At 46.6% G+C, this 26,842-nt stretch overlaps 2 protein-coding genes across 4 annotated transcripts; both read left to right on the top strand.

Annotated features, from left to right (window-relative positions):
• The first annotated feature begins 1,120 nt into the window (after window positions 1–1,120).
• Window positions 1,121–19,785, top strand: LOC141469064 (broad substrate specificity ATP-binding cassette transporter ABCG2-like). Its single transcript, XM_074154346.1, has 15 exons — window positions 1,121–1,404; window positions 1,975–2,034; window positions 3,306–3,420; window positions 5,655–5,807; window positions 6,585–6,742; window positions 7,583–7,734; window positions 9,201–9,317; window positions 10,158–10,423; window positions 10,996–11,078; window positions 11,436–11,525; window positions 12,826–12,950; window positions 13,318–13,472; window positions 15,931–16,020; window positions 17,149–17,261; window positions 18,440–19,785. The coding sequence occupies exons 1-15, from the start codon at window positions 1,121–1,123 to the stop codon at window positions 18,585–18,587; spliced, it is 2,109 nt and encodes a 702-aa protein (XP_074010447.1). The 3' UTR covers window positions 18,588–19,785.
• A 305-nt stretch (window positions 19,786–20,090) lies between these two features.
• On the top strand, window positions 20,091–24,656 carry BLOC1S2 (biogenesis of lysosomal organelles complex 1 subunit 2). Of its 3 annotated transcripts, none has more exons than XM_074154343.1 (5): window positions 20,091–20,209; window positions 20,961–21,077; window positions 21,944–22,063; window positions 22,567–22,671; window positions 23,229–24,656. In XM_074154343.1, the coding sequence occupies exons 1-5, from the start codon at window positions 20,158–20,160 to the stop codon at window positions 23,258–23,260; spliced, it is 426 nt and encodes a 141-aa protein (XP_074010444.1). In that variant the 5' UTR covers window positions 20,091–20,157; the 3' UTR covers window positions 23,261–24,656. The 3 variants fall into 3 exon arrangements, with proteins under 3 accessions (XP_074010444.1, XP_074010445.1, XP_074010446.1); XM_074154344.1 differs by lacking the exon at window positions 20,091–20,209 and adding an exon at window positions 20,357–20,591; XM_074154345.1 differs by lacking the exon at window positions 20,091–20,209 and having other exon boundaries at window positions 20,975–21,077; window positions 23,232–23,773.
• The last annotated feature ends 2,186 nt before the right edge of the window (window positions 24,657–26,842 follow it).

Raw genomic sequence — 26,842 nt, 5'->3', positions numbered from 1 at the left:
GGGTCTTCTTAGTCTGGAGAAGAGAAGGCTGAGGGGGGATCTGATCAACGCCTATAAATACTCAAAGGGTGGGTGTCAGGAGGATGGGGCCAGTCTTTCTTCAGTGGTGCCCAGGGACAGGACAAGAGGAAACGGGCACAAACTGGAACATAAGAAGCTCCATCTAAACATGAGGAGGAACTTCTTTCCTGTGAGGGTGGCAGAGCCCTGGAAGAGGGTGCCCAGAGAGGTGGTGGAGTCTCCATCTCTGGAGACATTCCAAACCCGCCTGGACACGTTCCTGTGCAACCTGCTCTGGGTGACCCTGCTTTGGCAGGGCGTTGGACTGGATGATCTCCAGAGGTCCCTTCCAACCCCATATCATTCTGTGATTCTGTGAAATAGATACCATATTTAATTTTCTTTATGTACCAGTTTATACCATGTTTTTCCTTATTGTGGCATGATCCCTTCCTGCAGTTCTTCAGGGTAAACGGTGCCTGCAGACAAATCCAAATTTCCTCTTCCTATTTGTAGTCGTGAAGTATCTTGATACTGGTGTGACTGAAACATGATAAGCAACGTGTAATTGTTATTTTAATCTCACTGGTATCTCTGAAACAAACTTGTGCCAGCAAGTGAGGTGCGTGTGACTGGCCTTCATTTTCATAAGCACAGCCATTTGTCTTCCTGTGGTTCTTCAGACAGATTCATTAATAGGTTTTCTCTGGAGGCTTTGGGGGTGTGTGAAGCACGTTACGTCTGAAGGAAGGGAGCTTATGTCTCTTTAGCTTAAGTGGTAGCAGCTTCCATTTGTAGTCCCCACTGTGTTGAGCAAGACAGTGACCATCACAGATGGGCTTGGTTTGGACTTCATTAGATGCTCTTTGAGCTCGCGTCGCTTCAAGAACATACACGTCTTGTTCTTAAAGGCCATGTGTATTGTTCTAAATCTGTGGGCTTCTGTGCCTTTGGGGACTACTGGATGCCTTCCAGTGCGGATGTCCATCCTATTGGAAACTTGGCACGGGCGAGGACTGGTGTGGTGTGCGTGAACTTGCTTTTTCAAGACACTTTCTGCAGAAACCTTTGCTCACATGTCTCCTTCCCCGCATGTTGTCGTGTTTCTTTGTCTCAACAGATGGGAACTGCTCAAAACAACAGTGACCTTAAAAAACTCCATGCAGTGGAGCTTGACCTGTGTAACAAGGACATGATGGCGGACACATTTGACCACAGCATTATTTCTGTTGGGGAAGAAGAAGGAGTGGGCAATTTCCAACGTTCTATTCCAACGCAAGAGTCCCTCCGATCTCCTCGGGGCTCTGTTGTGAGTTTCCATAACATCCAGTACTCCGTTAAGCAGTCCAGTGGATTCCTATGTAAACGGAAAACTGTGGAAAAGAAGATCCTTCATAACGTTTAGTAAGTTCTGGCTTAAATAAAATACCGGAGGGTAGGAATTAATCTGCTGCTGTGAATCAGTGACCTTAGTGTCACCTTCCAGATCCAGCTGTGCTTGTAAAGAAATGAGTACCCTCCTGCCAGTCCACAGTTCATGTGAGCGCTTTATAATTTGCTTTTGGGCAAAGTAACCGGGATTTAGCTGCAGCAGTTTCAGATACTGATCTGAGCAAATTAGGACCAAACTTGTGCGAACTCTTCTGCCAGAAGATCTGGGGGTTCCCGTAGCTGTGGTTCAAGCTGTAGTTGGAGGAAATAAGCAGCAGAGAGAAGTTGTGTCTTGTTTTCGAGACTCAGCTCAGCAGGAAAGACATTTAATTTTTGCCTTTTGTCGATCGCTTTTTATGTCCAGTTCTGGTTCTGGCAGTCTGGGACAAGAAAGGAAAAATGCTTATTGATTTCAGATTGAAGGAGAAGTTTTTAATAATCTCTAAGTTTTCCTTTCCAACAGCATTTTGTTCACACCTTACCTCTACTATGAGCTGCATGTGAACAGTCCTCCATTTGGAAATAACTCTTTCCTTCTTCCAGTGGCATTATGAAGCCAGGCTTGAATGCTATCCTGGGGCCAACAGGGAGCGGTAAATCTTCGTGAGTACTTTCTTCTGCTCCTTTGGAGGGACAGTCAGCTCCTCAAAGAGGGTTTGGGGTTCTGAGGGGTGGGGGAGATGTGAGGCTCAGACCTTTGCATGCCCGTGAGAAACTGGGTGATGCAATCTGACCTTGTGGCCCGTTGCTGTCACCTTTGCTGGAGTTCTTGCCCTGCAGAGGTGTCACACCCCATATCTGCTCCGATTTATGGTCCATATTGCTGCAGTCACCTTGGTGGTGGCCTGAGTTAAGATATTGGGCTGACTGGAACTTGGATGTAGGCTCTGTCCTAGACTTGTAATGGGGTGGGGAGGGGGGTGTAAAGTCCCTCGGGGCAGGAGAGATCTCATCCCCCGTGAAGTCACTGCAGCAAGACTTCCTTGGAGATGCAAAGCCAAACCCCTCTCTGACAAGTGACAGGAATGTGGTGTAAAGTCAATCTGTGGGATGCTCTGGCTCCTCACCCCAACTTGGCTGTGGCCTGGTGGTGGTGGTGGTGGTGGTGCATGTGTGCTTGAGTTCTTTGGGTGAAAACACAGAGAAATACCATGCAGGCTGTCTCCAGCCAGTGCTGATGCTGTTTTCTCCCCCGTATAACCATGGTAAGAGAGCTCTTTGTCACTCTCTGCCTTTGAGAATGTCAGAGACCAGGCAAGTACAGCCAGAGTTCACAGAGGTATATCTTTGTGATGACCCTTGATATTCCTCTCTAAGGAGACTCCTGGCTAATCAGGATGTTTTCGAGAGCAGCACTTCATCAGGGCGGTGTTTACTTAGCCAGCAGACAGGCTGGCCTCTGCTTTGGCGGGGAGGGGAATCCAGTGATACGTTAAAACAGAATTACTTTATAGAATTAGTCCCAGCTCTGGTCTTGTTTATGCCCATTTGGATTAATTTCCTTGAGATCAAAGCGGTTACTTCTGTGCTCCCCTGGCTGGAGAGCAGACTGCGGGGGGCTTTTGTCTGTGTGCATTTGAGGTCGGCTGTTAATTCGGAGGCTGAGTTCATGTCTGTAGGGGGCTGACTGCAGTAAACTATGGGGGGGTCCATATACTACCATACTGCTGGGGCACACCTTCTGCTGGAAAACCCTGTGTTTTTGTACAGGCTTTCTGTGCAAAGAGCTGAAGCTGCCAGAGTAGAGGCTGCCCCTCTGGTTTGCAGCACGCCGTGAGCAGGCTGTAACCGCAGCCCAGCCTGGTGGTTCTTATCCAATTAAAGGCAAAAGCAGCTGTTATGGCAAAAACCTAACGCCTGGTGTTTGTCTGAAGTCTCCTAGATGTGCTGGCTGCCAGAAAGGACCCAGCAGGCCTGTCTGGAGAAGTGCTTATAGATGGCATCCCACAACCGCCGAATTTCAAGTGCATCTCGGGGTACGTTGTGCAGGTGAGTAACTGCCTTCGGCGGAGGCCTGGGGGCCCTCAGGAGGGAAGAAGATGAGCAAAGCATAAACTACTAGGTTAGGTAATTTTCCATGATGCTTAGAGACTCTAATTTGATAGCTCAGATGTTCTTTTTCTGGGATATGGAAGACAAGAGGATCAAACTGTTACTCCAGCCAAGTCAAGCAGGGAGGGGTTTGTCTTCCCAAAGCCACATGGATGCCCAAACCATGGGGCTACTGTGGCTTGTTCTTTCTGCTCTGCCCTGAAGTACTAGCAAGAGTTTAAAAAAAATAATAAAATATATATATAAAAAGGTGAGGAAAAAACCCACAACGCCCAAAAATCTCTTGTTGTAAAACTCAGAAGGAGTTCTGGCTGGCAGAAGTACCTTCAAGCTATCAGGCAATAATTCTAGGAAGTAAATAGATCCCTGCTGTTCTTCCTCTGATTCTGGCTGGCTGGGACAGAGCTTCGTTCCACGCGGAGACAGGAAAAGCCGGCTGAATCTGCGGAAGTGGGTGGAGGCTGGGACCAATAATAGACCCTCAAAGCCCTGGGGGAGCTGAGGAGAAGGGGATTCTTGGCAGCTGTGTGAGCAGCCCAATCTGGAAACCATCCAGGCTTCTGACTGCAGGCAGATGTGAAATAGGCAGCTTTTCTGAGAGCTGCCAGCTTGGGGGGCTCTGGGAGGATGCATGTGATGAGAGCGATGCCCAGTCTTGATCCTGCAGGTCAAAGATCCCCAAATCCTCAGTGTTTCGTGAATGGCCAGGAAGCTTCTTGCAGGTGGTCCCAGTTTGAGGCATTTGTCTCTCAAATGCCCAAAGCAACAAAACTTAACCTTAAAATGATAGGCAACGAGGCAAGACATTAAATGGTCTTCCCTCCCAAACAATCCTCAATGCCTAAATACGTACTTACGGGGCCAGTTTTATGCAGATGAGCATACAGACATGCTAAGTCATGTGTTATTCCTGTAAAACTGCCGGTGGTCTCTCCACTCACTCATGCCTTGCAAGTGAGGGTGTCACGCCACAGTTTGTTGCCTTTGGTGTTAAAATAGCTTAAATTCCCAGTTTAGTTTCCAGTGTGGTGACCCAGCAGTTGTATTGGTGGATCTGAGGATGGTCAATGGGAAGATGAGGTGAGAGACCGAGGAGGGTGTGGGAAGGGAAAGGATGGTAGGAAATGCCTAAACCAGCTTTGGCAGCAAAGCCAGTTTATCACAACGCTACCCCATGATAATCTCTCACATAATTCTAGCACAGCAGCATGTTCAGTCTCTCTCTGTTAACTCCAGTGCCAAACGCTGTTGGTTGGCACGTCCTTTCTTTGTGCTGCTGATCAACCACATCTGATGTGGAAGGAGTCCCACAGCGGGCAAGAATCTGCTGTGGGGCTGTGTCTTCTTCCAAAAGGCCATTAGATTTGAAAGGTGCCTGATTAACGGGCGTGTTCCCCAGCAGCTCCCCAGTGTTGCAGCCCTTCTGCCATCATATGGTGGGATGCAGAGTTGGCTGGAACATCAAAGCAGGGATGCTGGAGAGGGATGGACCTCTGGATGGGCCTGACCTCAACTCTGTTTGGCTGGTGGTTGTTACAGGTTGGTGTAGGCTGCCCAGATGTTTGTCAACTGGACAGATTTGAGTCTTACTCAAAAAGCGCCCGACTGTTGAAGATTTTCTGAAGGGGTAGCCCTTAGAATAAGGTCACCCTTAGAATAAAGTCTTGTGCCCAAGCATTATGGATAGTTGAGAGATGGAAAAAATCAGGAGTATCTTGGTGCAACTCTCTTATTTCTCTGAGGAGCTGCTGCCAGCTGCTGACTTCTTGAGTCCCTCCCTTGAATACTCAGCACTAGCAATCTCCTTTGGCTTCAGCTGGACTGATAGAAGTTTAACTCTTTACAAAACCTGCTCTGCCTCCCTTTGGCTGGTAAGGAAGGTCCATGTGAGGTACAAAATGGTACCATCTGCCCTTGAACTGAGCCTGAAAGTGGGCTGAGGTGGTGCTGGGTGTAAGCTGGAAGCCTCCAGAGCTGCCTTCTCCCCTTCACTGCTATCGAGTGACCTGGAATTTCCTGTCATGTAAGTTTTGAAGCAGGAGTTGTCCCTCAGTCCAGTTTCCACCCTGGTCCACAAACAACTTATCTGGCAACTGCCACTACAGGGATTCTGGTGCCCGGTCAGGTAGCTGAGAAGGAGGCTTCCAACTGTCCCCTTATACTGCTTTCAGGATGATGTTGTCATGGGCACCATGACGGTGAGGGAGAACCTACACTTCTCAGCTGCCCTGCGACTCCCCAGCTCCATCAGCGTTAAAGAGAAGGAGGAGCGAGTCACCCAGATAATCAGCGAGCTGGGATTAAACAAAGTGGCTGATGCGAAGGTGAGTGGTGAGAACATCTTTCTCAGAAATCATACTGCCTCTGGAAACCCAACTGCTTGGCTCTGGGCCATACGGCATACGTAAAGCAGCTACACTAAGATAAGCAGGAACCCAATTAAACCATACCGTGCACAAGAAATCAGTCTCCAGCTCAGGAGACAGCTTGGAAAAGAGGTGTGAATATTTGCTACTAAAAGGGGAAGATTTTTGGTCCACATCCAGCATGTTGCATAAGTTCAGACCCCGGGGGGAGGGAAAAAGTCGCCTAGTCATTGCACCTTGGAAAGCTGCTCAGTCACTTCCTGGCTTTGTGGGACAAGACAGGGAAATTGTTTTTTTTTTACAGTGCTGAAAGCTGTGAGGGGTGGAAAGCTGGGCTGTGATGGAGAAGTTCTGTGCAGAATTTGTTCCTCCCAGCAGCATTTTTACTCTGCTTTTACTTACGCCCTCTTACTTGAGCAGCAGGTGAGCTACCAGCTAAAGGCATCTCTGAACATCGATGCCAGCTCTGACTGCTGTCATCTCATTTGTCCCTTCTTTGTCTGTGTCATCCTTGTTCCCTGAAGCCATAAGGTGTCTGGTACCTCTGAAAAATCAGGCTGTGCTTACTGCTACGTGGTCCCTTTCACTAAGTCAGACCCATCGTCTGTTGCTGGCCCTAGAGCTCACTTATGGGGCTCTGAAAATGAAAAGGGCTGCTGGGTGTGGAGAGCCCTCAACTCCAGAGCACGCGCTGACTAGCTCTTGTTGCAAATACCCAGTTTCTTCTCCTTGTAGGTAGGAACCGAATTGATCCGGGGAGTGTCTGGAGGGGAACGGAAGAGAACCAACATTGGGATGGAGCTCATCACGGAGCCACCAGTCCTTTTTCTGGATGAGCCAACGACTGGCCTTGATGCCAGCACAGCCAATGCAGTCCTCATCCTCTTGAAGAAGTAAGAGTCAGTTCTTCAGGGCTCTGCTGCAATCTTCTTGTCAGCTCATTAGTTAAAAAAAGGAATGTGGTTATGACTGAGTAGCTACATTGCTTCTTTTTTTTTTTTTTTTTAAAAAAAAAAAGCTAGACAAATAGGGTCAGAAGTTGGTAGTAAATTATTTATCTGGGTCTTGTCCAAAGCCTTTTGAAGTTGATGGGAGTCTTTCCACAGCAAGCATTGGATTGGAGCCCAAAAAGCAGATGTAGCTTGGATGGCTTCCCTTTGCCACAGAGAGGGGTGGACTGAGAGGTCAGGCCTTGTAATCGTAATTTCTTGGCCTTCCAGCTGAGTCAATTACAAAGTCTCTTCCTCCCCTCTGGCAACGGCCTTGAACTCAGATCAGACTTCACCTGCAGGTTTACCCTCAGTGTTTACCTTCATCTCCTGTGTTTTGGAGACAAACTGTTTTCTGGTACAAAGAGGACCAAACAAAGCTTATTTAATGAGTTCCTAACCCTCCTCCTGGGTCTTGTTCTGCTTTTGGGGACGCATTTTTCTCTGCTGTTTGTGGATAGAGGTCTTGGATGGGCAAGGATTCTTGTTGGGCACCATACTTTGTCTACACAGACTGCGATGACAGTCTCTTGTAGCGATGGGTGCTGTCTTGATGGTCTTGCAGGCAGCATCTGACACAGCATCTGAGAGAGAAGGGGGAACTACACCTTTTCTGGGTCGAGACCCTGAGAAGCTGACAAGTAATTGTCTTTGATTCAGACGCTTATTTTTCGCTTGGGTTAACCTGACCTTTGTGAAATGCAAAGTGTGGTGTATTTGGGAGATGTTTCGTTTCTCTTTCAGGCTCTCAAGAAGAGGGCGAACCATCATATTTTCCATCCACCAGCCCCGCTATTCCATATTCAAGCTGTTTGACAGTCTGACATTACTAGCTCTGGGAAAGGTGCTGTACCACGGTCCTGCGAAGCACGCCCTGGAGTACTTCAGTTCTATCGGTAAGTCTTCTGTGCCAGGAGTAAAGGCAACTGGCTAATGAGTTTAATCTGTGGGTAGACTCTTACCCTACCACTGGAAAACAGTCCTGTGCTGGTCCAAATTGTGTCATGTTAGAACAGGAAAAAAATTAAAACGATAAAAATGACAATTTTAAGACAGCACAGAGCATGGTGCTCTCCTGCCTTCGTTTTGCCTTGCGTCGGGACAAAACTCCCAAATGGTTTGGACATCTAGAAGCATGATGCACAACAGACAAGATGATGCTTGTAGTTCTGCCCTGGTCTGGTTGGCAGAGCCAGTGGGTTTTGAACTGCAGCTGGCAGATTGGCAGCAGTCGGTAGGGGCTGATCCAAGAATCTGCTCTAGTCTGAGTGCAGGTGGGTGACCAGGAGGACAAAATCACGGTGTGTCTTAAGATGGGTTAATAATTGCACTGCTGGGTGGCTGCTCCCGCTCCAAGTAAGCAGGGTGAGGTTTTCTGACTGTAACGGACAGAGAATGCAGAGTGAATTTCTAATCTAGTGTAGGTGCAGCCATGGACACGTTGGATTGTAAGCTTTCCCTGGCTTTAAGGGAAATGCTTTAACCAATCTCACTACTTCTACTCCTCCTCTTGGTGTCCCACGTAACTTCCTTTCTCACAGGAATGCTATAGAATAAGCATCACAGAATCACAGAATGGTAGGGCTTGGAAGTGACCTTCTGAGATCATCTAGTCCAAGCCCCTGCCAAAGCAGGTCCACCTAGAGCAGGCTGGACAGGACTGCATCCAGGCGGGTTTTGAGCATCTCCAGAGATGGAGACTCCACACCCTCTCTGGGCAGCCTGTTGCAGTGCTCTGTCACCCTCAAAGTATGAAGTTTTTCCTCATCTTGAGATGTAATTTCCTGTGTTCCAGTTTGTGCCTGTTGCCCCTTGTCCTGTCACTGCATCCTTGCCTTTTTTTTTTTTTTTTTTTCCTCTTTTTAACCTCCTTGTCCCATAGCTAGAACTATATTATAAGAAGTTGCTCTTGGACAGCCCTTTCTCTTCCTTGTGACCAAGGAAACACAAGCAAGACCTGAGCTTCAAGAGCAAGCATCTGAGGCTGTAGAGCAGACATCCAGCAACCTCTACTGAGGAACTGTGTGTCTTTCAGAGTGGGATGTGGTTGAACAGGTACTGAGGAGGAAGCAAGAGTTGTCCGCGCTGAACTGTGTAGAAGCAAGTTAAAGATTTCTCCTCACCTGAAATCAGTGGAGAATAAGCAACTTTGAAGCTCTGTATAGATACCTCAGATTCACCATCTCCTAAATCCTGCCCATTCTACTGCTGTAAACTAATGCTCATGGAAAGCAGCAAAGTTTTCTGATAACAGGCTTGTGAATGAGTGATACAGCATCAGACCTGACCTTCCAAGGTGTGCTCTGTGCATTACAAACACGTTGCATGTGTGTTTTTTGGGTTTGTGGTTGTTTTTCTTTAGGGTATGAATGTGAACCCTTCAACAATCCAGCTGACTTCTTCCTTGATATCATAAATGGTGATTCAACTGCTGTGGCAGCAAGCAAGGAAGATCACAGACCTGTGGACACAGGGAAAGGTAATTTGTGAAGGAGAAATCCACTGTTGGCTGGTGTAGAAGGGAATTTGTATGTGGTGATGGCAAACTTTTATTCTCTGAGTTTCCTCCAGTCTAAGGGCACTTCACTATCTTTTTATTTTTTCCTACTAATAGATATATTTTGCTTTGGGCTTCTTTAGGGAGCTCAGAAAACTTGTGAAAGGGGTATTTTTTCCCTTCCTTTAGTAATATAAGAGAGCAGTGATAAATGTCAGTAATTTACAAAACCCACGTGGGAAAGACTGAAAAACTAGAAGTGCTTAGTCCCAAGAGACAGCTGGCAGAAGTTTTCCGTCACACCAGAAGCTGCTGCAGAGCAGAGTAGACAGGCTAAGGAGTAATGGATTTACAGGGCAGCGAGAAAGAGAGTTTGTTCTCTAAGCTAGTTCCAGTCTAACAATATAGTGAACGAAATGTTTGGAAATGTTTGGGGATGCTGTAGCACATCGGTGACTGAAGGGTTATAAGGGAACAGTTTTCATAATGGTGCTTTTTTGGGGATGGGGAAATTGATCAGAGCAAACATTGATTTCCCCCAAATTCAGTGGAACAAAGGTTTTCTGGTGCCTCATTTTAAGAGTAAGGCCATTTTTTATGCCACAAAAAACAAGCAGACTAGCTAGGAAACTGTAGGGAAACCCTCTCGCTCAAGCTCACCTCTTAAGCTCAGAGCTAAGGCTTGAACAATTCAAATTCTCTGGTCATTCCTGCTTTTTTTTTTTTTATTCAGCCTCCAAAGTGGCTGAGCACGTTGATGGGCCATGTCTGAAGGCAGGGTTCGTGGGGAATCACAAGCCATATATTGTCTTTCTCGCTCAGAGGTGAGCACTGAAAATGGAGTGGCAGAAGATAACGTGGACAGCAGCGTGGTAGATGTGCTGCACCAGAAGTATCTCAACTCCAGCCTGTATCAGAGCACGAAGGAAGCGCTGGGGAAAGTGGAGCTCGGACGGGGAAGCAAGCAGAGAGTATCCAAGCAGGGGCATGAGATCACCTATGCGAACGGCTTCCTCACCCAGCTGTACTGGGTGTCCAAGCGTTCCCTGAAGAACCTCATCAGGAGCCCACAGGCCTCCATTGCACAAGTAGGTAACGATTACTGAAAACCTCAGGCTCTCAGTCCCGCAATCTGACGTTATTAGGACAGACTTGTTTTCAGAGGCAGCTCGGGAAACAGGAAAGTCCTGTGCCACTGCCATTTAAGTGGAGTGAGATGCCCAACTACCTTTGTTGCCTTTAAAAAAGATAATTTCCATTTTAGTTTAGCACAAGGACTACTGCTCTCAAGACTGGGGAGAGAGGAGTAAAAGCTTCATTCTCTGGTTCGCATGGGGAGCTTCTAGGGTGCCTTTCTATCATGATTCTATGATTCTATGACTTTCACTTGAAATATTAAGCTGGGTTATTCTTTGAGTGTGCTTCTACTAACCTTCCCCAGCCCAAGAAGATCAGAGGAAGGAGAAAAGTGAAGTGGCTAAACCCGGAAGATTTGCCATAAGATTTTTAATTGTGTGTCTCATAGGTATATATTGACCCACAACAGCAAAGTTTTAAGCAGGTGTAAGCCTTAAACCCTGCCATAAGCCTTAATAATGAGTTTGTCCCTATTTAATTATCTGAAGGACTGACTTTTCCCTTTCTTTCTTTTCACTTCCAGATTGCAGTGACCATAATTCTAGCCTTGGTTGTGGGTGCTATTTTTTTTGGTGTAAAATTGGATCGAAGTGGCATTCAGAATCGGTAAGTTGGTGAAGCTTTGCTCATTTTTTTTTCTATCTGTAGCAGACAGGTTTCAGCCACGGGGAGGGCCTTGGGATCCGCTTGGACCACAAAGGAAGGAGGATTGGGTTCACGTGCCTCAGGACACTGCAGGGTGGGGTTTCTGGATTCTTTAAGTTCTGTGCAAAGGAGATATGAAAGGGAAGATAAAGGAATAAACCTGGTTTTACAGTTAATATTACAATAGCACAATTAAATATCTCCATTCTGTGGACAGAGACAGAAGAACACTGACTTGATGGTATGATGACATCTGAGGCTGCCCGTGTTGATCTAGGCTGTTTCCTCACTTTTTGACTGTTCTGTTTCGCCTTCCAGGGTTGGATCCTTGTTTTTTGTCACCACAAACCAGTGTTTTTCCAGCGTCTCGGCAATTGAGCTGTTCATCAGAGACAAGAAACTATTTGTGTAAGTAGCGAGGCGCTTAGACTGTCTCATTCCCTGGAGTGAGGTGGCAGGAGGAGTATCTTGCAGGCTAAACAAAATTGTTTTCCACCAAAGACTTGATTGCTCCCTTGCAACATCAGATTGTAATAGTAATGCTAAATTGGCTTGTAGGACAGGGAGCTGTAATGCTGTGAGGTGGGGGAAGGAGGGGAGAACTAAAATGCTTTTACTTGCTTGCTGGGTCACAGTTTGCTGAGAAGTGCTTTTCCTACACACTTCTGGTAATGGCTATTTTTGAAGTCTGCACGTGAGTCCTGCAGACACCGATCCCTGCCCGCCCTCTCGCTGACAGGGCTGAAACGCTGTCTCGCGGTGGTCCTAAAGTGGTAAAACTGCAAAGATGAAGGGGCAGTTCTTGGAAAAGCTTGGCAAGGGATGCTCAGATGAAGAGGGCTGCTGGCTGGCTGACAGGAGCTCCCCAATGATCAATTAAGTGCATCTCTTTATCTATATATATATGTATATGTGTTTGTGGGTGTATATATATGTAAATGTGTGTATATATTATATACACACATGTATATATACATATATGTTGAAAATGTAGTTTGGAATAGCCTCCAGCTCATGGGATGAAAGGGCAAGAGACGGATTCTTTGCGGTAAAGAATAAATTAGGGATTTGTGCCTGGAATGCACACGTCGACCTGCAGGTTGCTCAGAGCAGCTTCATATTGCCCCTAGTGGCAATCTCCCCGACACTGTCACTTCTTGCCAGTCTGCCCTGCTCACCAGCTGTGTCAATGGCCTTTTGGCACCCCCCCAATTAAAGCATCTTTTAATGAGCTCCATTAAGCAGCAAAGCAATCATAATGACAGTTAATTGCCCTGTGAACTGGAGGCGAGTTGATGTCCTAAAGGTGTTTTTGCATTGTTGGGTATCATTCCTTCTAGCTGTGGATGAAGTGTTCCTCCAGTTAACAGCAGTCTAATACTTTCCCATGCTCTCATGTTAAGGATCATTCTCTTTGAAAAGAGATTTAGGAGCTTTTTTTCCAATATGTTATATAGCAGTCATGTAGCCTTTGATTCATTTTCCTCGGAGGGCTCTCAGTATGACTGCAGAGCCTGGGAGATACATCAGCCCTTGCGTTACAGAGTGGGAAGTGATAAGACAGAGAAAATAAGCAACTATTGTATAGAGGAGGAGGCAGTGGTAGAGAGAGCAGAAACCGAATGAGGATAAACCAGACACAGAAGCTGAGCCTGCTTCCCAGATAACCTCTAAACTTGTGCAACTCCCCTCCTTCCTGTCCTCGCAGCCATCAGTACACCAGTGGATATTACCGTGTGTCTGCCTACTTCCTCGCCTTGATGATAGGAGATCTGCTGCCCATGAGAACTGCTCCAGCCATCATATTCTCATGCATCACTTACTGGATGATTGGTAAAGAATCGATGCTTTCGTTGAACCTGTCATCTTCCAACACGTTTGATTTCTGACTTAGCCACAGTTTAGTTCCTGTATCTATAACATGAAACTAGTTGAACCTTCAACTGATTTAAGTGCTTGGCATCGTAACTTCAGAGGACTCTGGGGCAGGGGCAGAGACACCAGCAATCTAAGACAGGGATCTGCCTGACCAACATCTTTCTGTGGGCTCTTTGGGCCTTTGGAGCATGCATAGTTCCTGCCAACTCCAAACTTGGTCTTTCTTCCTGCTTTCCCTGTCTTGCATAGGAGTCCAAGGGTACCTCTCTGGGATCCATAAAGTGGTTGTTTACTGGCCTCTTTCCTTTCTTTTTTTTGACAGGATACCAAGCTGTTGCAGGCCGGTTCTTCTTCTTTATGCTGACCCTCATAATGGTGTCTTACACTGCCACGGCCATGTCTCTGGCTATCAGTGCTGGGATGGATGTGGTGGCTGTGGCCAATCTGCTCATCACAATTTGTTTTGTCCTGATGCTTGTAAGTATGTCAGGGTGTGGGGGCTCCTTGGGTGGAGGTGAGGAAGCAGTTGAGACGGGCTGAGAATCCGCAGTCCCATTTATCGATTTTATTGTCACTATAGTCAATGATGTACTTCTGCCAACTTCTAATCTAAGGGTCAAATCATTGCTCAGGTGCAATTCAGTAGGTGAGATGCCACCAGAGATTTGCAAACAGTGTGTCCCAAAAAAGTGTGTGGTTTTGTGGTTTTTTTTTCTTAATTTTCCTTACAAAAATTGATTTAAAAAAATCTTGCATTTCCAGTAATAGAAATCTAAGTCATCAGCTAGATAATTTAAAAGGAAAAAAAATCTTGAAATCATCTTTAGATTGATTTTATTGCATTAATTTTTGTTGCCCAGTGGGATTAGCAGGAACATACCCTCTCTTTATTTTAATTCGTTATTGCCCTTGGGTTCCAGAAATTACTTCAATACTCTTCTTCAAGGACTTCTGAGGAAGGCAGCAAGTGAGAGAGAAAGGAATTTTGACTACTTATAGATGAGGGATATGGATTCTTTTCCAAAGAGATGATGCTAGTGATGAAACTTCTTGACTCTGAGGCCTATCAAGTTACCTTAGAGTAAAAAGTACCTTCTGTAGGTGGTTCTTGGTAACTGTCTGCCTACATATTCTGAGCCCTCAGCGCAGCCCTTATTCTTCGATTTGCGACTTAAGCCGCTTTCTGCAATAAGTTAAGAGATGGCCTATCGCTTCAAATGCTTGCTGTGGGCGAGAAATGCATGTGTAATGATGGGCAGCTGATGTACATTAAGTCATGGTGTATAAAGAATGGCCCGTGCACCTCCTGAAAGACAGCAGGGTGAGCACAAAAACGCTTGTGATGAAGCACAGCCTGAAGCGTCGTATTTAGCTATGAAGTCCGACTGTGCTAAGGAGTAAAAGAGCAAACCTTGTTCCAGGCAAAAGGGAGCGCAGTTAAAAGATTGTAGGTCAGAGGAGAAAGCTGAAACGGTAACAGCCCTTAAGGCGCCCCGTGGTTTCCTTCTTGTTTCTCCACTTCCTCATCTCATTTAAGCATGGCCATCAGGTTGAGGGAGGGGATTCTACCCCTCTACTCTGCTCTGGTGAGACCTCACCTGGAGCACTGCGTCTAGCTCTGGAGTCCCCATCATAAGAAGGACATGGACCTGCTGGAACAGGTCCAAAGGAGGACCAAGAAGATGCTCAGAGGGCTGGAGCACCTCTGCTATGAAAACAGTCTGAGAGAGTGGGGGTTGTTCCGCCTTGGAGAAGGCTCCGGGGAGACCTTAGAGCCCCTTCCAGTCCCTAAAGGGGCTACAGGAGAGATGGGGAGGGACTCTTGATCAGGGAGTGCAGCGACAGGACAAGGGGTAACGCTTTTAAACTGAAAGAGGGGAGATTTAGATTAGATATTAGAAAAAATTCTTTGCTGTGAGGGTGGTGAGACACTGGAACAGGTTGCCCAGAGAAGCTGTGGCTGCCCCATCCCTGGAGGGGTTCAAGGCCAGGCTGGATGGGGCTTTGAGCAACCTGGTCTGGTGGGAGGTGTCCCTGCCCATGGCAGGGGGGTGGAACTCGATGATTTTTAAGGTCACAGAATCACAGAATATTTTTGGTTGGATGGGACTTTTGAGATCATAGAGTCCAACCAACAAAAAAAACCCCAAAAAACTAACCAACGAAACAAAAAAACCCACCACAACCAACAACAAAAAACCACCACACCCCAAAAATCCCAGAACACCAACACCAAAACCAAACCCAACGCCCACAACCACACCCCACCCCACCCACAAACAGACACAAACCAACAATCTCGGGCACTAGAGCATGCCCTGAAGTGCCATGTCTACACGTTTCTTAAATACCTCCAGGGATGGCGACTCCACCACCTCCCTGGGCAGGCTGTTCCAGTGCCTGACCACTCTCTCAGTAAAGTAATTTCTTCCTAATATCTAATCTAAACCTCCCCTGCCGCAACTTCAGACCGTTTCCTCTGGTCCTGCCGTTATTCACTTGGGAGAAGAGGCCAACACCCACCTCTCTACAACCTCCTTTTAGGTAGTTGTAGAGGGCAATGAGGTCCCCCCTCAGGTCCCTTCCAACCCAAACCATTCTATGATCTGCCAGTCATCCTTCAGCCTCTGGCTGGCTCTACCACAGGACACGGTCCTCCAGAGTGACAGGTTGATAGCGTGCATGCTTCTTAGCTCACATGTGGATGTAGAAGACCTTTCGGACCTCTTTACAAGCAGTTAAACTGGAGTACTCAGGTGTTCTGTTGAGCTGCAAGGTTTGAACCTGATGCCTGTAGACACAGCCACAACAGCAGCAGGAAGTCTATCCACCCCAGCAAACCTCTGCTGGGCAACTGCAAGATCTGTGCAGGAATGGCATTGTTTGCAGAAAACAGAGTTTGTGACCCATTTTAATCTCTTCTGTTCTGTTTCAGATCTTTTCAGGCCTTTTGGTGAACCTCCCTTCCGTAATGGGCTGGCTGAACTGGCTCAAGTACTTCAGCATCCCCCGATACGGCCTCACTGTGAGTAGAAAGTAGCGTCAATCTCCCATGAGTAGCTTCTTGCAGAGGTTTTGAGTGTAAACGAAGCTCTCTTAAAAGTCATATTTGGTTTCTTTTCTTGCATGAACATGGTAAAAGAAGAACAAATCTGGCAACCCCCAAAAGGAAGCAAAAAATCTCTGTGAGAGGTGCAAATCTCAGAGACTGAACAAATCCTTTGTGCCGCAAAAATGGCGCTGCTTGGACAGCGTTGGAGCGAGGTGTCCAGTGAGGCACTAACTCCTAGCCTGAAGAGTTGATCCCTGTGGTTTAGAATACAGTCAAATATTGTATGGCCTCTCCAGAGGCTGCTGTTTGGGTGGCCAGTCTGAGACTGTCCAGCTGGTTAAAGGATTTACCATAATGCCTGACAGTCTCAGTCTTCAGTGGGGCTTCCTCTGAAGTGAAGTATGACTTACTGCCAGTTCTGAATAAGCTGAGGAGCTGGGGTACCAGAAAGCTTCCCTCTCTGATCTTCATCCTGGCCAAGCCTATTTGGGAGGAATAGTTTGGGTAAAAATGAGTGAAACGAATGCTGGAGCTGATGCAGGATGGTGCGGGCAGGACCATGTTGACCAGCAGTGCAAAAGAAAGGTAGGACTAGGGAGTGGGAGATGTGAGACCTCCCCTGTTTTGGGTATCACTGAGATATTTTGTCAGTGTGGCTGAAGGTGGAAGTGTCCCCTGAGACTTCGGTTAGCTCAGGATGCCACAGTGCAAAGGGACCCTTCCCTTCTGGCCGACTGGGCCACTTGCTTTATTGTGCTGGTCCTGGGGTGTCTGCAGTGCAACCACCTGGTTTTCTGGGGCAGTAGATTGACCCAGATGAAAGTGGGTGGACATGAACCCGTACCTGGCAAGATAGAAACCCATGGCTAAATCACTGACATGAACTTCAAAGCCAAAGCCTTGAACACCAAACCATCCCGCGTGTGGAACCTGGAGCAGTTCCTCAGAAAGGCAGCGATTGAAGAGCTTCAAAATAAAAAGCTCTTAAACATACAATCCCAAGAATGGTGATATGTGTCTTCTAATAATCAATTTCCTTTGAGATGCTTCAGTTTTAGCATCCCAAATCACTAACTCTATAAAAATCTAATGTTTCCCTAGGCTCTCCAAGTGAATGAGTACAGAGATCTCTACTTCTGTGGTGAGATGAATCCAAACGTCACAGCGCCTGTGGCAGATGCGGGCAGTTGTCCACCCGATATTTCAGGAGAAATGTGAGTCCCTAATTCATGGGGGTTCCTGGCCCTGAATGGTGATGGCTTGTTTAAAGAGAAGTCTGACTGTTTCAAATTTTTGTATTATTCACAGAATAACCACTCACAGGCCAGTCTCAGTAATACATCCCAAAATAATGTATTTTAGGATTATATAGTAAAACTTCACAATTATCCCAGAGTGAAGTAGGGGTCAAGCTTTACTCCTAAAAATAGGCAGAGGAGCTAAATTAAATTTTGGTTTGGATAACCTAGCCCTGGCTTAGCAGTTTTCTTAAAGAAACCCGGGGTCACTCAGGAATGGAAATGCAACATGTGGACGGCTACAGAGTTGTTGGGAAGCAGGAGGGCTGTGATCAGAAACTGTGATCACCTATCTCCCAGTGCTACTGCCCCATTTGAAATACCCTTCACTATGAATAGCTTAAGCTGTAGCAACACAAGTATTTAATAACATATACTAGAGGGCTGGCAAACTGAGGAACAGCACGAGAATCGTTGTTTCCACAGCTTTTGGACCCCAACCCCCTGCTATGGATCTCCAGTGATTGCTGTGCAAAACTAATGCTTTGGCATTTAATCACGATTTAATGTGGTTCTGAGGTTGACTCATAAATTGTCAACTACCTGTAAACAAAAATTACAGAATCACAGAATGACAGGGATTGGAAGGTCCCTTCCAACCCCATATCGTTCTGTGATTCTGTGACCTCTGGAGATCATCTAGTCCAACCCCCTGCCAGAGCAGGGTCACCCAGAGCAGGTTGCACAGGAACGTGTCCAGGCGGGTTTTGAATGTCTCCAGAGATGGAGACTCCACCACCTCTCTGGACAGCCTCTTCCAGGGCTCTGCCACCCTCAAAGTGAAGAAGTTCCTCCTCACGTTTAGATGGAACTTTCTATGTTTAAGTTTGTGCCTCATGTCCTGTCCACTGGGCACCACTGAAAAAAGACTGGCCCCATCCCGTCTTTTTAGTAGTGGGATACTACTGAAAAATGATGAGAACCAGAGATCTAGATTTGTCCCTTAAGCTTTTTTTAGTGATAGGTTATGAAGTTTCTGTCACCTGTTTTGCAGAGTTGAGGGTAGAAGAATCTTTGTGGAATGGGAATAAAAGTAACTACGTGAAAACTTGCACCACGTAGTAATAAAACTTCTGCCCCACGCTTTTCTGCAGGTGTTCCGGTGAAGCCTATCTGTGCAGCCAAGGGATCGCGCCTACCGACTGGGCAATGTGGGAAAACATAGTGGCTCTCTTCTGCATGACCGTTATCTTCCTTATCATTGCCTACGCAAAACTTCGGTTTATGAAAAAGTTCACATAGGCTCCTGCGTTGCCTTGCTCTGCAGCTTCTCCGGTCTTAAAAAACCGCAGAGTTTGCCAGAGCCTCCTGGAGATTGCCAAAAGATTTCAACTGACTTTTACTGGACTTCAGATGGGAACCCTGTCCCCTTATTCCTGGAGCACGATCTCCACAAGATTGTATGGTTTTGGGTTTTTAAGAAGAAATGCAATAAGGTGCATTGCATAAGTCTTTTTTTTTTTTTTTTTTTTTGTAAGAGAATATAATTTTCGTAATTCCTTAGGTACATATCAAACTATGTATTGTAAAGTGTTATTCTTCTGTGGCCAACTTAGACAGGAAATGTCCATAGGGAAACATTTTTCCCTTGAACACGTGAGCTCCTCCATCACAAATGGTATAAGGTGATGAGGGCATTTATGCGTTGATATGTTGCCCCTTGTTTGTGCCTGTCACACCTGAGGAGAGACGGAGGCCGTTCACAGCGCGTTGGGAGCTGCGTTTGAGTTAAAAGTCAGTACAGGGACTGAGCGCTCCTTGCCAAGCAAGAGCAGTTATACTTCTAGTGCCTTCTCTGTGGAAGCTACTTGCAGAAGCGACTTTTGATGATTAAAAACTAAACAGCAGTGGTGTAAAACGTCTCATCTAAGAAGAGTGAGAAATACATGCTGTTGTACTGTAAAAAAAAAAAACAAAACACACGAAAAACCCCACACCAACAGCAAAAAAATACGTTTACTACTTATGAGAAGGGAGGAAATTCCCTTTCTTTTTTTCTAATAAAAGTTTGTATGCTTAGTAATAGCAGATCTTTTCAACAGCCTTAGTGCACTGTATATAGTGCTACTTAACACTACGGGACTGAGTAAAACCACGGAGACACTGCTGGGGTAGCTACGGCAGCGCTTACCCCAGTCACCGCAGCGCAGCCTGCAGCGCGCTAGCAGTTATCTCCTCACCGCATCATTAGCAAGAGCAGAGCTGCTTTTAAGCTGCATTAAGACCCTCAGACGGAAACGGAGCAGCGAAACCAAAGGAAAAACATCCTCAAACGCAAGGCTGGAGGAGAGTCTGCAGCAACGGCCTGCAGCACGAGAGGCATTCTGGTGCTCTTGCAATAAATGGTTCGGTCGTGGTGGCTGAAAGAGGGAAATAAGCCGCTCTTTTCTGTGCGGCTTCACTGCCTTTTACAGCTGCTAACAAGTAAACTCGTGCCACGCTTTACATCTCGGTGTTTGTCTTTCTACCCCTGTTCTCGCTTGCTCCTCAAGCGAAGCTGCTGCCCACCAGCCACCTGCTGCAGGCGACAGCGGCGGCCCCCCCCCCCTCACGACGCGGCCAGAAGCGGGGGGACAGGCCTCGACCTACGCAAAGGACCGGCTGTCAGGCCCCGCCGGGGCGCGGGCCGGAGCTGGCAAGTGGCTGCCATCGCCCAGGCCCCAGCCATCACGGCCGCGGCCTACCCCAGCCCCGCCGCCACCCGGCCCGGCCCGCCGGCAGCCGCGCATGCGCCGCGGCGGCGAGGGGCGGGGCCGCGGCCTGGCGCGGGGTTGAAGGCGGAAGCGGGCGCCGCGGGAGGGGGCCTGTCGCCATGGCGACCGCGGCGGAGGGGCTGCCGGAGGCCGGCGCGCAGCCCGCCAAGCGTAAGGGGCCGGGGCCGCGGGGGGCCGTCTCCGGGTTTGCCCCTTGGCGGCCTGGCGGTGGCCGGGCCCTGCCAGGCCGCGGCCTGCTCCCGGCGGTGGGGTGGGGGCCGGTTGCGGGGCGGGCCCGGGCCTTCGCGTATGCCGGCCGGCCCGGCGGCTCCCTTGGAGCCCGGCGGCTGCATCCCGTTGCTCCGCCGGCGGGAGCGGCGGGCCTGGGCCCAGCCTTTGAGTTCGAGCCGGCAAATGCTGCCGACAGAGCCTAGAAGAGCCCGTCGGGCTGAGGAGGAGGTGCCGAACTGCTCCTGAGAGCAGAGTAAAGGCGGGCTGTGGTAGCGATAGGTGTGGAGGAGAAAAGCGGTAAAAAAATTATCGCTTTCCACAGGTGGGGATCTGTTGTATCTGCTCGTGAAACTGACTCGGAGCGGGGGGGCTGTGCTCGTATTCTGGATCGGTCGCTAGAAATAAACATCATTGTGCACAAAGTTGCTCAGAAGTTGCTTCCCGAATTCCTCTCCTGTATTCTAAGCACAGGAGGGGGCTGATATTTGCAAGTGTGGTCAGGCCACTGTCCCTTAAATGTTCCCTAAAGCATTATTTTGAAATAATCTTGATGCTGCTTTAAGGAAACTGCCTAGGTTCGTTAGCCCTTGGTGTAAAGTAGGCAAGTTATATGGAAAATAGGTGTAGTCAATTTTTATGGTGTGTTTCTGTACCTACTAACTTTCCCCTGTAACGTCTGTACCCTGATTAGAAGATCCCGCTGTTGAAACAGCGGAGGAAGCTAAGGAACCAGCAGAGGCAGACATCAATGAACTGTGTAAAGACATGTTCAACAAAATGGCCATCTATTTAACGGGTGAACTGACAGGTAAGTCACTGCCATACTGACCTGCAAGTAAGTTTCTGTTTCTTTTAAAGAAATCTGTTGTGTAGTTTGTCTAAACTATACCTATTTACACAGAGCATATTTAGAGCATGTCTGGCATGTTGCTCAACTGCTAACAACACTGAGGTTAATCATATTAATGAAGTTCCAGATTAACACAAATACTTTCCAAAAGAATTCAGTCTGATATCAGCAACTTCAAAAAAAAATAAAATCTTTTCAGTCTTGCGGAAGATTGTACATGGAAAAATGAACACACAAAGGGGGTGTAGGTTAAGAAGGACTGGAGAAGCACAGCTGAGAGTGGAATGTGTGCAGCTGTTTTGTTTCTGAGAGCAAGGATCATACACATGTTTTCCAGCATTCATGCTTTAGAATAAACTGCTATGCAACATTAACTGCAGTGAAGTAAACTGCTCAACAAGTTGGTGGATCCCATAGGCTCTAATTTTGAAAACACTCCACAGCGCTCCTGATTGGCATGGACTTGAAGGGTATATGGTATAGATTACCATCTGGATTTGTGCTATCGGTTTTGTAAACATAAGTGTTTAACTGACAGAATAAGAGTAGAAATGTGAGGAATTAGTCAACTTTTCTCTCTCTCAAATGTAAATTGCAATTGAGTAAGTATTCATCGATCCAGTTGATTTTTACAGTTCACAAAATATCATCTCGCTTTTTGTAGAGCATTATACTAAGTATACTTAGTAATACTGAGTATTACCATCTCAACTATTCTGTGTTACTTTTAGCTGTTGGTTTGAAATCTCTTGTCCTGTTGAAGAGTCTGCACCCAATTCAAACCACATCACCTTTGAATTAAAATAAACTCTATTCTTTTTAAGCCACCAGTGAAGACTACAAACTCTTGGAAAACATGAATAAGCTGACTAGCTTGAAGTACCTAGAAATGAAAGATATTGCTATAAACATCAGTAGAAATCTGAAGGATTTAAATCAAAAATGTAAGTAAATCAAGCAAGGTAGGGGTATAATGAATGATATGCTTGTTTGGGAAATGCAGCATCTAAAAGTTGGATGGTTCACACTCCATTAGGTGCTGAAGGAAAGAAAACTCGCTGAAATACCCGTGCTGCTGTACAACGCCAATCTTGTGTATTTCTGTACAGCTCTAGACTACGTAGACTAGCATAAGAGAAAACACATCTCAGTTTATGTGCTGTCTTACCCCAGATGATTTTGGATCTGATAGGAATGAAATAAGACTTCTTTTGATTCACATTGCGTTGTTACTTGTGTTGAGTTTAGCCAGTACTCTGTAACATTTCATACTTTGCTGGAACATGGCTATCAGTATCACCACTTGGTTTTGGGGCAGGGGAAGGAATGAGCTTTTAAAGTGTTTTATCTGAAGAATGTAATGAGAAGTTCGTGTTTCAAGTGTGAACTGTTTCTTGAAAGTGAATTGCTAAGAACTGACAGATATGATTTTTCTGCTTTTTTTAAGATGCTGCTCTGCAGCCATATCTGGAACAGATCAACCTAATTGAGGAGCAGGTTGCAGCGCTCGAGCAAGCGGCTTATAAATTGGATGCATATTCCAAAAAACTTGGTAACTACCGTCCTCTAGTGTTACTACCGTGCAGCATAGTCCCTTGCAAGGGAATTTAAAAAGATTAAGTGAACTCCTCCTTTATTTAACAAGTCTGAGCTGCGGAGTTGCCTGTGCAGCGTAGCGTTGCCCTGCTTTTGAACAGCAAACATTGTATGTGAAGTGGCAAGTGTTGGGAAAAGATTAATATATCAAGTTATAACAAGGTGGACTAGTACAGGCATTACTGAACTACAGCTTATTAGTGAGGCTTGATTTCTGTTTTACAGTGTGCACTGACCCAGATTTTAAAGACAGGTGTTTAATCCTGCAAATAGAGGGATTCACAAAGTTCCACCAGACACCCATTTGACTTAAATCAATATTAGTGGTCTGATTAAAAAACTTGGTTCTTAAAAATGTTATTTTACAATTATATTTGCCTAAATGCTTCAGGAAAAAAAAATGACCTGGAGTGATCCTCTAAATTAACTTGAGTTTTAAGATGTATAGCAGCTTACAAGATTCAAAGCTTTTACCTATTTAGTCCTAAAATATTGTTGTTTTTCCTTCTGCAGAAGCCAAGTACAAAAAACTGGAGAAACGATGAAATTGCAACAGTCTTTAAGTTGAAGTTGGGCTATGAGTCAGACTGATCTCTGTTGAAGCTGCACAACAGCAATTCTATATGTTGCTGAGGATTTGGTTACAGCTAACATCAGGACTGGTAACTTCTGGCTGTTGAATACAGTAGGCTGTATTCAGGCTTAAAGACTGAACGGTATTTTCCTCTTCTCAAGTGGTTCTGTTGCCTCCGTTGTTCTGCGGTGAAAAGCTGAAACCCATCCCTAACCCGTACGTTGATTCTGGCTATCTGTGTGTTAGTCCTATGTCCCACGTGAAATACTCTCTAGGAAAAGCCCTCCATAACCTATAAGGATGTTTTACCTTAGTAGCAGCAGGACCTAAACATCATGTTTTTTCTTTCATTGAGCTCTGCTTTGAGAAGATACCCGGACCTTTGGAGCTATGAGCATGGTATTGAAAACACTTCAGTTTAGTATCCATCTTTATCTGTTTGAAACAGAGAGACTAGTTATTATAAATTTACAATAAAAGAACTTGCTGCATTTGTCGCTCTGGAATCTCAAATTCCTGTTGGAAAAATTATGTAAGTTGCCTTTTTATTTTTTCAAAGGGTCTGTTAATAAAGACAAACTCCTTCCAGCTACTGGAGATCATAGAAGAGAACGTGCTTTAAATTCTGCGTCAGGTATTCCTGCCATTATATTCTTTGAATGTCTGGACCTCAGGTGAAATTGCAAGAAGTATTGCTTTATCACATGCTCAGTTAACTTAGCAGATCTTAGAGATACTGTGTTATATGGCCTTGAGGTAGGATTTAAGAGAGAGAGAGTTGAGTTCACTATGAAGAAAAGGCCTTTTTGGAATGAGCATCTTTAAGGAACAGGGTTGAGTCTATCAGAGGTATCCCGCTGTTTGCATCTTTTATCCATAGTTAGTTGCTGATGACTTTTATATCTATGAAAGCAAATCAGACATTTTAGTACTGTTATCAAAGCAACATCCTCCAACCCAACAGGAAGAGGTACCAACAGATGAGTTACCATTTCCGTGTTGCAGGAAATTAGACCGTGTAGAGCAGCAGCCTGGTTTACAATCTGACAGATTGTTGCCTTCTCAGGATTCGTGGTGTGTTTGCAGCTCTGCTGGATAAGAGGATCTGAGCAGCCAGACCTAAAATCTTCCTGCCTAGAGACTGGACAGTGGCCTGCTTGGTGATCTCTGGCGCTGTGAAGCGTAATACACCAAGAGCAAAAAGACGAGGTGGCAGACAATCTAAAAGTCCTGCTTCAGTGTTTCACGCTAGACGCGGTACAGCCAGATCCCATGGGGGTTTTGGTAGTACCATCCTTTCTCTTTGCCGTTATGGAGGACAATCACAGGTGTTTGGCTGCAAATGTAAAAGCTTAAGGATGGTGCTCGGAGCTCCTCTGTTCCCTGGAAGAATGTGGATTTTTGTTACAGCATAAAGCACTTGCACATGGCTGGGAACTTAGTCCCTGATCCCCTGGAAGGCCCCTGTCTGGCCTCAACCCATAGAATCATAGAATGGTTTGGGTTGGAAGGGACCTTAAAGATCGAGTTCCAATCCCCTGCCATGGGCAGGGACACCTCCCACTAGAGCAGGTTGCTCAAAGCCCCATCCAGCCTGGCCTTGAGAACAACCCTATGTCTAAGAACAGAAAAGTTACTGATTCATATCAGGTTGGAAATGATTCTGCATATGTGGGCATCATCTAGAGCTGACTGCCCACTAAATCTTTCCCAGGGCTGGTCATTTCAGGATTGAAATAAGACCATTGTTCTTCCAGTACTGACGATTTCTGGATCCCAGCTCTTCTGGGAGGGTGGTGCCAGAGGCACAGAGTGGGTGGTAGGACACAGAGGGATTATTTTCCACTGATCCTGCACTTTGGCTGGGTGCCGAGGCCCAAATGAAGGGGTGATGAGAGTTGCCACCCTAAGGAGATGCTGGCCACCTGCTCTCTAGTGAATTGTGATCATATCCATGTGGTAAGGATAATCGCCAAGCCCTGAGTACCGGTGACTTGTCCCATTGCATGACAGCAAGCCAAATAAGTTCTGCTTGTGGCACATGGCCTGCAAATAAGTATTGAACGTAGAATGGAGCATGGCCCGGACACACTCCATACTCTAATGCCAAGGTAGTTGCAGTTTCACCCCCTTATTGGACATGGACCGTACTCTCAGATCCTCAATGGGAGATAGGCTCCACAGGTCCAAGCTGGGTGCGGAACTGTCTGCCTGACAGTCCTGCTCCGGCTTTAGGATGCATCCCGGTCACCATCCTATTTTCCCTAACACATACTGCCCACATTCCAGTTGGGATGCCAAAACCCATAGTTGCGTCGTACGAAGGATTCACTGTAGCAGGGATGGTAACAGCAGCCTTTCTGTGTGAATTCCTGAAACGGCCAAGAAGAACAGAGTGGCCCTCGTCTCTGTTTTGTGTTTACATCCTCTTGAGCTTCCAGCTGGGGCTGCCTTGCACCCAGGAGCGCACCTTTTTATCTGGAGGGCATGGGGAGGCACGTAATAGTGAAGATGTCTCCAGGCTGCTAGTCTTAATAGAAAAGAGGAGACAGTTATGTGCCTCACCCTTCTTAAGCATGCTTTAATGTACCAAGCTCATCCTGCAGCAGCAAGGCTGGCCTTCCAGGGCGCGTGCCTGGAGCATGATAGGCTGCCAAAGGCAGCTACGGACATGACAGACCCCCAGAAAGAAGTTTTCCTAACGCTGGAGTTAGATACAAGGATGTCCAGAGTGTTTGGGCAGAAAGGGTTGCGTTCAAGGAGAGGCTAGTGAGCATGAGAAGCACGAAGGCTAGAGTTTGTCTTCTGCTCAGCAGAGGGCTGGAAATTTGCGATGAAGCGATTTGTGACTGTACAAAAACCCACCCTGCAGTACATGCATGCTAGCTGTGAGCCCTGATCAGCGCTTCTCAGATCTCCAAAGACATGTCTGAAAGCAGAGGATGCTGTCAGTGTCATGACTAACGTTGGAATGTTGCCCTCTAAGACAGCATCCGTGCATCCGTACTGCTCAAGGGAAGGGGATCAAGGGGACTGAGTGACAGTGGACAGGTAAATACAGTCACACGCGAGTGAAATTGTAGTATCTTGTTCCTTCTACTTACTTCATCTGGGGAAGGCTCAGTCTTGATGGAGCTTCCTGGCTTCCCCCATCCCACCTCTTCATAGTCCAAGGCCTGGGGTCTTCTGGTTTGTATCTTTATAGCAAGGCAAAGAGCAGGCTCAAAAATAGGTTTAAATACGCTCTTATTTGGATCCACTTTTGTAGGACAGTTGACTTAGCCGTGCTTTGTTTTACTCACAGGTGCATTTGACATTTGCTTTGATGAAGAGATCTTCTCCCCACGCGCAACCCAGCCTGCTGTTGGAAGGTTTGAGAGTCTGTGTCACCGGGGCATAAAACGTTCCAAAGAAAAATAATACGGCATTTCTCCGCTCGTTGTCTTCCTTTGGCAGGATTGCAGGAGGACCACAAGAGGGCGATGTCTCAGCAGAGAAAACTTCCACAAGATAAAGCAGTAAAGGCAAAGGACCAAATCTAGTTCTTGTTGAA

Source organism: Numenius arquata, chromosome 10 (genome assembly GCF_964106895.1).
Source record: "Numenius arquata chromosome 10, bNumArq3.hap1.1, whole genome shotgun sequence".
NCBI lineage: Eukaryota > Metazoa > Chordata > Aves > Charadriiformes > Scolopacidae > Numenius > Numenius arquata.
The sequence above is the reverse complement of the archived record's forward strand: the minus strand, read 5'-3'. Positions and strand labels throughout refer to the sequence as shown.